Source organism: Nicotiana tomentosiformis, chromosome 8, assembly GCF_000390325.3.
Source record: "Nicotiana tomentosiformis chromosome 8, ASM39032v3, whole genome shotgun sequence".
Classification (NCBI taxonomy): domain Eukaryota; kingdom Viridiplantae; phylum Streptophyta; class Magnoliopsida; order Solanales; family Solanaceae; genus Nicotiana; species Nicotiana tomentosiformis.
In genome coordinates, this window is record NC_090819.1 from 54850294 (window position 1) to 54858436 (window position 8143).

At 45.7% G+C, this 8143-nt stretch overlaps 1 protein-coding gene across 1 annotated transcript; it reads left to right on the plus strand.

The window, feature by feature from the left end:
- Window positions 1-1764: 1764 nt before the first annotated feature.
- On the plus strand, window positions 1765-3444 carry LOC138897487 (uncharacterized). Its single transcript, XM_070183461.1, has 2 exons — window positions 1765-2380; window positions 3008-3444. Exons 1-2 carry the CDS (start codon window positions 1765-1767, stop codon window positions 3442-3444), a joined length of 1053 nt encoding a protein of 350 aa, XP_070039562.1.
- Window positions 3445-8143: the final 4699 nt, after the last annotated feature.

Consider the following 8143-nt stretch of genomic DNA (forward strand, 5'->3'; position numbering starts at 1 on the left):
TTATAGTAATCGTGGTATTCCTTGATCATATTGTTCATGATTAGACTAGCTATTCGTTATATTGAACAGCTCTTATTATGTTTCACGGAAATTGGTATTGATTGTGTACTGACTCAAAGTTTAGGTTAGTAACGTGGAATAGAATGTTGAAGTAAGACTTGTTCTTGATATTTCTATATCCCTGTTGTTATTGTTCATTGTCTTGGTGAGGGAGAGTATTAAAGCACGAAGGGTGATGCCGTGCAATGTTTTGTGAGTGAGTGTTAATGCACGAAGGGTGATGCCGTGACATGTTATGAGAGTGAGTTAATGCACGAAGGGTGATGCCATGCAATGCTATGAGAGAGAGCTATTGCACGAAGGGTGATGCCGTGCCGTTTCTATTGTTTCTTATGGTGACGTTGAGAGTAAAAGCATGAGGGGTGATGCCGTGCACTTTATTTTACTATGTTTACTTGTTTCTTTCTGTTAAAGATATATCGATTGATCATGTTCTCATTCCTGTTATGATTCCTTGCCATGTAATCCCCTCAGCATGTCCCCTTCCCAATATTCCTTGCCTTGCTTCTTTAGTTGTTGTTATTGATTGCACAGGTTTATTTGTAGGTGTCTTGTCCTAGCCTCGTCACTACTTTGCCGAGGTTAGACTCGACAATTACCAGTACATGGGGTCAGTTGTACTGATACTGCACTTTGCACTTTCTGTACATATTTTAGTACCGGCTCGGGTTTAACGAGATTTTAGCTGTTAGACACGCTATCCGTAGACTCAAGGTAGATGTGTCGGCATTCACATACCTTGAAGTCCCCGTCTATCTTTTCTGTTTTACTGTTTCTTTCATTCAAACAGTTGTATTTCTTTCAGACTATTACTTGTAGTGAATTCTTGAATGCTCGTGAATTATGACTCCAGATTCGGGTGGTAGTAATTAATGTTGTTTTTATATTATTCCGCACTCACTATATTTCGTCTTAGCTAATTTGCTATTATTTACTTAATGGAAAAAAGATTGGTTTAATGATTCTCTAACATTGGCTTGCCTAGCAAGTGAAATGTTAGGCGCCATCACGGTCCCGACGGTGGGAATTCCGGGTCGTGACAAGTTGGTATCAGAGCACTAGGTTGCCTAGGTGTCACGATTCATGAGCAAGCTTAGTAGAGTCTGGAGGATCGGTACGGAGACATCTGTGCTTATCTTCCAGAGGCTATGAAGTTTAGGAACAAATTTTACTTCTATTCTTCTTTGTCGTGCGAATTTTTTTTCTCAATATTGATTGAACTATTCTACTCATATTCTCTCGCAGATGGTGAGAACACGTACCGCTTCCTCAACTGAGCAGTAGCCAGAGCCCCCAGTGGAAGCTCCTCCGAGGGGCAGAGGCCGAGGCCATGCCAGAGGCCGAGGCAGAGGCAGGGCTCAACCCAGAGCTCGTGCAGCAGTACCAGCAGTAGAGCCTCAGGTAGAGTTGGGCGAGAAGGTTCCAGCCCAGACTGTTCCTGCCGGACCAGATTAGGTTCCGGAGGGGTTCATTGCCACCCCAGTACTTCAGGACGCTTTGGTCCGTTTGGTGGGCCTTATGGAGAGTGTGGCCCAGACTGGCCCATTTCCCATGGCACCAGCCGTCTCTCAGGCTGGAGGAGGAGCCCAAACTCCTACTACTTCCACTCTAGAGCAGATAGCTCCCCAGTATCAGGTTCCAACAGCTCAGCCAGTCAGAGTAGTTTAGCCGGTTGTTGCGGCACAGGCCGACGATGTGTCATCTATGTCTTCTGAGGCTTTCTGGAGATCGGACAAGTTCACCAAGATCTTTCCAGTTCACTTCAGTGGTGCTCCTTCAGAGGATCCCCAGGAGTATCTCGACAGTTGTCATGAGGTTCTACGGAACATGGGTATAGTGGAGACCAACGGGGTCCATTTTGCTGTATTTCAGATGAATGGTTCCGCCAAGAAATGGTTGAGAGATTATCTGTTGACCAGACTAACTGGGTCGCCTGCTCTTTCTTGGGACCAGTTTTCTCAGCTCTTCCTAGAGAAGTTTATCCCTATCACATTGAGAGAGGAGCATCGCCATCAGTTCAAGTATCTCCAGCAGGGCAGTATGACTGTTACTCAGTATGAGACCCATTTTTTGGATTTGGCCCGTCATGCTCTTATTCTACTTCCTACAAAGAGAGAGAGGGTGAGGAGGTTTATCGATGGACTTGCTCAGCCTATTAGATTGCATATGGCTAAGAAGACTGGGAGTGAGATTTTTTTTCAGGCAGCTGCCAATATTACCAGGCGAGTCGTGATGGTTTTAGCTCAGGGGAGTGGTCAGGGGTTTGACAACAGGCCTCGTCACTCCGGTGGATTGAGTGGAGCCTCATCTGGAGGTCGGGGTACTTATGGCAGAGGCCATCCTCCCAAGCCGTTTCATTCAGTACTCCAGGCGTCCCACGGTTCCTAGGGTGGTCGTGGCCCTCGGATGCATTATTCCTACCAGCTAGCCTACAGTGCATCACCAGCCCCTATTAGTGCACCTCCGCTCCAGAGTTTTCAGGGTGGTTACTCAGGTCGACAGGGTCAGTTTCAAGGCCAACAGTCACAGCAGCCGAGGTATTGTTATACTTGTCGTGATCCGAGGCACATTGCTAGATTTTGCCCTCGTACATCGGGCAGCTCACAGCATCAGTGTTCTCGTGCCATGGTTCCGGCACCAGTTGTTGCATCACCTGCTTAGCCAGGCAGAGGCAGGGGTCAGGCAGCTAGAGGTAGGGGCCAAACTGTTAGATGTGGAGGTCAAGTCATTAGAGGTGGAGACCAGCCAACTAGAGGCCGTCCCAAGGATGTAGTTCAGGGTGGTGGGGCCCAGTCCCGGTGTTATGCTTTTCTAGCCAGGCCTGAGGCTGAGTCATCTGACATCGTTATTACAGGTACTGTTTCAGTTTGCAGTAGGGATGCTTCGGTTCTATTTGATCCGAGATCTACTTACTCCTATCTGTCATCCTATTTTGCTTCATATTTAGTCGTGCCTCGTATTTCTTTGAGTGCTCCTGTGTATGTGTCCACACCAGTGGGAGGTGCTATTATTGTAGATCGTGTTTATTGTTCGTGTGTGGTCACCATTGGGAGCCTTGAGACTCGTGATCGTCTACTTCTTGATAAGGTTGATTTTGATGTCATTCTGGGTATAGATTGGCTGTCACCTTATCATGCTATATTAGATTGTCATGCCAAGACGGTGACCTTAGCCTTGCCGAGGTTGCCTCTATTAGAGCGGAGAGGGACTCCTGGCCATTCTACCAATAGGGTAATCTCTTATGTGAAGGCTCGGCATATGGTCGAGAAGGAGTGTCTAGTTTATTTGGCTTATATCCACGATTCTAGTGCGGAGGTTCCTTTCATGGATTCAGTGCCGGTTATTCATGAGTTTCCAGAGGTATTTTTTGCAGATCTGCCATAGATGCCACCCAACAGGGATATTGATTTCTGCATTGATTTGGCTCCGGGCACTCAGCCCATTTCCATTCCGCCATACCGCATGGCCATGCCAGAGTTGAAAGAATTAAAGGAACAGTTGCAAGATCTGCTTGATAAGGGCTTCATTAGACCTAGTGTTTTGCCCTGGGGTGCACCTGTGTTGTTTGTGAAGAAGAAAGATGAATCGATGAGGATGTGTATAGATTATCGACAGTTGAATAAGGTCACCATCAAGAACAAGTATCCATTGCCGAGGATTGATGATTTATTTGACCAGCTTCAGGGTGCCAAGGTGTTTTCGAAGATTGATTTGCGATCTGGCTACTATCAGTTGAGTATTAGGGCATCTTATGTCCCTAAGATAGCTTATCGGACACGATATGGGCATTATGAGTTTCTAGTGATGTCATTTGGGCTGACAAATGCCCCAGCAACATTCATGGATTTGATGAACCGGGTGTTCAAGCCCTACTTGGATTCCTTCGTGATTGTGTTTATTGATGATATCTTGATCTACTCCCGCAGCCGAGAAGAGCATGAGCAGCATCTTCGGATCGTTCTTCAGACTCTGAGAGACAGCCAATTATATGCTATGTTCTCGAAATGCGAGTTTTGGTTTAGTTCAGTTGCTTTCCTGGGTCACGTGTATCAACAAAGGGTATTCAGGTGGATCCTAAGAAGATTGAGGTAGTTCAGAACTGGCCTAGACCCACATCACCTACAGAGATCTGTAGTTTCCTGGGATTGGCGGGTTATTAACGTAGGTTTGTGGAGGGGTTCTCATCTATAGTAGCCCCGTTGACCAGGTAACCCAGAACGGTGACCTGTTCAGATGGTCGGACGAGTGTGAGACGATCTTTCAGAAGCTCAAGACTACTTTAACTACGGCACAGGTATTGGTGCTACCTCGAGGTTCAGGACCTTATACAGTATATTGTGACGCATCTCGTATTGGTGTGGGTGCGGTATTGATGAAGGGTGGCAAGGTTATTGCATATGCTTCACGTCAGTTAAAGGTTCACGAGAAGAATTACCATGTCCATGAGTTAGAGTTGGCAGCCATTGTTCATGCGCTGAAGATTTGGAGGCACTATCTATACGGTGTGCCACGTGAGGTATTCACGGATCATCGGAGCTTGCAGTATTTGTTCAAGCAGAAGGAGCTTAATTTGAGGCAGAGGAGGTGGTTGGAGCTAATTAAAGACTATTATATCACCATATTGTATCAACCCGGGAAGGCCAATGTGGTGGCCGATGTTTTGACTAGAAAGTCAGCTAGTATGGGTAGCTCTGCATATATATTTAAATTGGTGAGAAACCGCTTGCACTAGATGTTCAGGCTTTGGCCTATCAGTTCGTGAGGTTGGATATTTTTGAGCCCAGTCGTGTTCTAGCTTGTACCATCACTCGGTCTTCGTTATTTGAGCGCATCAGGGAGCGACAGTATGATGACCCTCATTTGCTTGTCCTTAGGGACACGGTGTGGCACGGTGATGCCAAGCAGGTTACTGTTGGAGATGATGGAGTTTTGAGGATGCAGGGTCGTATTTGTGTGCCTAATGCGGATGGACTTCGTGAGTTGATTCTTGAGGAGGCCCACAATTCTCGGTATTCTATTCATCTAGGCGCCGCCAGGATGTATCAAGACTTGCGGTAGCATTGGAAAAGGATGAAGAAGGATATAGTTGCATATGTAGCTCGGTGTCTAAATTGTCAGCAAGTCAAGTACGAGCATCAGAGACCTGGTGGTTTGCTTCAGAAGATAGAGATTCCTGAGTGGAAGTAGGAGCGCATCACTATGGATTTTGTTGTTGGACTCCCACAAACTCAAAGGAAGTTCGATGCCGTTTGGGTCATTGTGGATATGCTAACTAAGTCAGCGCATTTTATTCCTGTGGCAGTTACCTATTCTTCGGAGCGATTGGCAAAGATTTACATCCGCGAGATCATCCGTCTTCACGGTGTGCCCGTGTCTATCATTTTTGATCGAGGTACGTAGTTCACCTCGCACTTCTGGAGAGCAGTACAGCGTGAGTTAGGCACGTGGGTTGAGTTGAGCATAGCATTTCATCCTCAGACAGACGGACAGTCCGAGCGCACTAATCAGATCTTGGAGGATATGCTCCGTGCATGTGTTATAGACTTCGGAGGATTGTGGGATAAGTTCTTGCCCCTTGCAGAGTTCGCCTACAATAACAGCTACTAGTAGAGCATTCAGATGGCTCCCTATGAGGCACTCCATGGTAGACGGTGTTGATCACCGGTCGGATGGTTTGAGCATGGGGATGCTCGGTTATTGGGTACAGATTTGGTACAGGATTCCTTGGAGGAGGTCAAGATTATTCAGGATAGACATTGCACAGCTCAGTCCAGGCACAAGAGTTATACCGACAGTAGAGTTCGTGATGTTGCATTCATGGTTGGGGAGAGAGTGTTGCTTCGGGTATCACCTATGAAGGGTGTAATGAGGTTCGAAAAGAAGGGCAAGTTGAGCCCTAGGCATATCGGACCTTTTGAGATTCTGGAGAGAGTGAGAGAGGTAGATTACAGGCTTGTGTTGCCACCGGGGTTATCATCAGTTCATCTGGTGTTCCATGTGTCCATGCTTTGAAAGTATCACGGCGATCCTTCCTATGTGTTAGATTTCAGCTCTGTCCAGTTGGACAAGGATTAGACTTACGAGGAGGAGCCGATGGCTATTCTAGCCCGGCAGGTTCGCCAGTTGAGATCAAAGAGTTATCCTTCAGTTCGAGTGAAGTGGAGAGATTAGCCCGTCAAGGAAGCTACTTAGGAGTCCGAGTCGGACATGCGGAGTAGATATCCACATCTTTTCACCAGCCCAGGTACTTTTCTATGTCCGTTCGAGGACGAACGGTTGTTTTAGAGGTGGAGAGTGTGATGAACCGATAGGTCATCTTATATTTTAGAACATAATTCTGCTTTATAAGGTCTCAAAAACCTCATCTTTGCCTTTCTTGATTTGCGTGCGCAGTCCGAGTATTCTTCCGGAAGGCTTATATGTTAACAACTAATAAAAGGAGAATTTTTGCCTAAAAACTTCAGTTGAGTTGACTTCGGTCAAAATCTTTGGTAAACGGGCCCGTATCTTGGCTTTGACAGTCCCGGTGGGTCCGTAATGGAATATGGGACTTGGGTGTATGCCCGGAATCGAATTCCGAGGTCCCTAGCTCGAGATATGAATTTTTGTTTAAAATTGAAAGATTGAAAATCTAATGGTTTTAAGAATTTGGTTTATGTTTGGCCTTATGGATATCGGGTCCGTATTTTGGTTCTGGATCCCGGTACAGGTTCATTATAATATTTAAGACTTGTCTATGAAATTTGGTGAGAAACAGAGTTGGTTTGACGTGATTAGGACGTTCAGTTGTGAAGATAGAAGTTTTAAAGCTTTCTTAAAAATTTCATTCGATTTGGTGTTCAATTCGTAGTTTTAGGTGTTATATTGGCGATTTGATCGCGCGAGCAAGTTCGTATGATGTTTTAGGACTTATGTGCATGTTTGGTTTGAAGCCCCGAGGGCTCGGGTGAGTTTCGGATAGGCTACGGGATGTTTGGACTTAGAAAATCTGGTATTTTTGCTACAGCAGCTGTTCTGGTGTGTTCTTCTTCGCATTCGCGAAGATACTCTCTTGAACGCGAAGGGTAAGCTGGTCAGGGTGAGTTTTTCCTCTTCGCGAACGTGAAGGCCTGGTCGCGAACGTGAAGTGATGGGGGCTTTACCCTTCGCGAACACGACCGGCTCATCGTGAACACGTAGCATTTGGGACATGGGGGAAGGGTCAGACTTTCCTTCTACGCGAATGCGAGCACGGGCTCGCGAACGCGAAGGCGAGGGGGGCATAGCCTTCGCGAACGCGGTGAGGGTTTTGCGATCACGTAAGCCTAGCAGGGCAGCTCTTCGCGAACGCGACAGTGTCCTCGCAAACGCGATGAACACGGTCGCCCAGTTCATAAAACAGTCCCAAAACGGTACTTAAGCCATTCTTTCACATTTTTCAAAAGCTAGACGGCCTAGAGGCGATTTTCAAAAGACATTTTCTTCCCCAAAGTGTTGGTAAGTGATTCTAAACCACATTCTTTCAACTTCCCATTACATTTTATGAATTTTCAACCTAAAATCTAAGGTTTTCATGGTGGAGTTGGGGATTTTTGGGTAGAAACTAGGGATTTCAAAATTTGGGGATTTAGACCCCAAATTGAGGTCGGATTCAAAAATCAATTATATATCCGGGATCGGCGGTGAATGGGTAATTGGATTTTGGTCCGAACCTTGGGTTTTGACCAAGCGGGCCTAGGGTCGGTTTTTGACTTTTTGGGGGAAAGTTTGGGAAATCTAAATTTATGCAATGTAATTGATTCCTTTAGCAATATTTGATATTATTGAGTCATTTGTAAATAAATATGAGTGGTTTGGAGGTGAATTCTAGAGGAAAGTTGTTATTGAGTATTGAGTGGCCTTCCGAGCGAGGTAAGTATCGTGGTTAACCTTGGCTTGAGGTATTAGGCATTATTCGCTTATTTTCTACATGTTTGTATGTTAAGTACAACGTATAGATGAGGTGACGAGTATCTATGCGTTGTTGTCGATTCTTAACATGCGAGTGAGTCTTATTATTGTAATCGTGGTATTCCTTTATTATATTGTTCATGATTAGACTAGC

Coding starts and splice junctions, on each gene's coding strand:
- LOC138897487 (XM_070183461.1), top strand. CDS start 1,765: ATGTCTTCTGAGGCTTTCTGGAGATCGGACAAGTTCACCAAGATCTTT. Junction 2,381..3,007: donor AGCCTCATCTGGAGGTCGGG/GTACTTATGGCA, acceptor CTTCATATTTAG/TCGTGCCTCGTATTTCTTTG.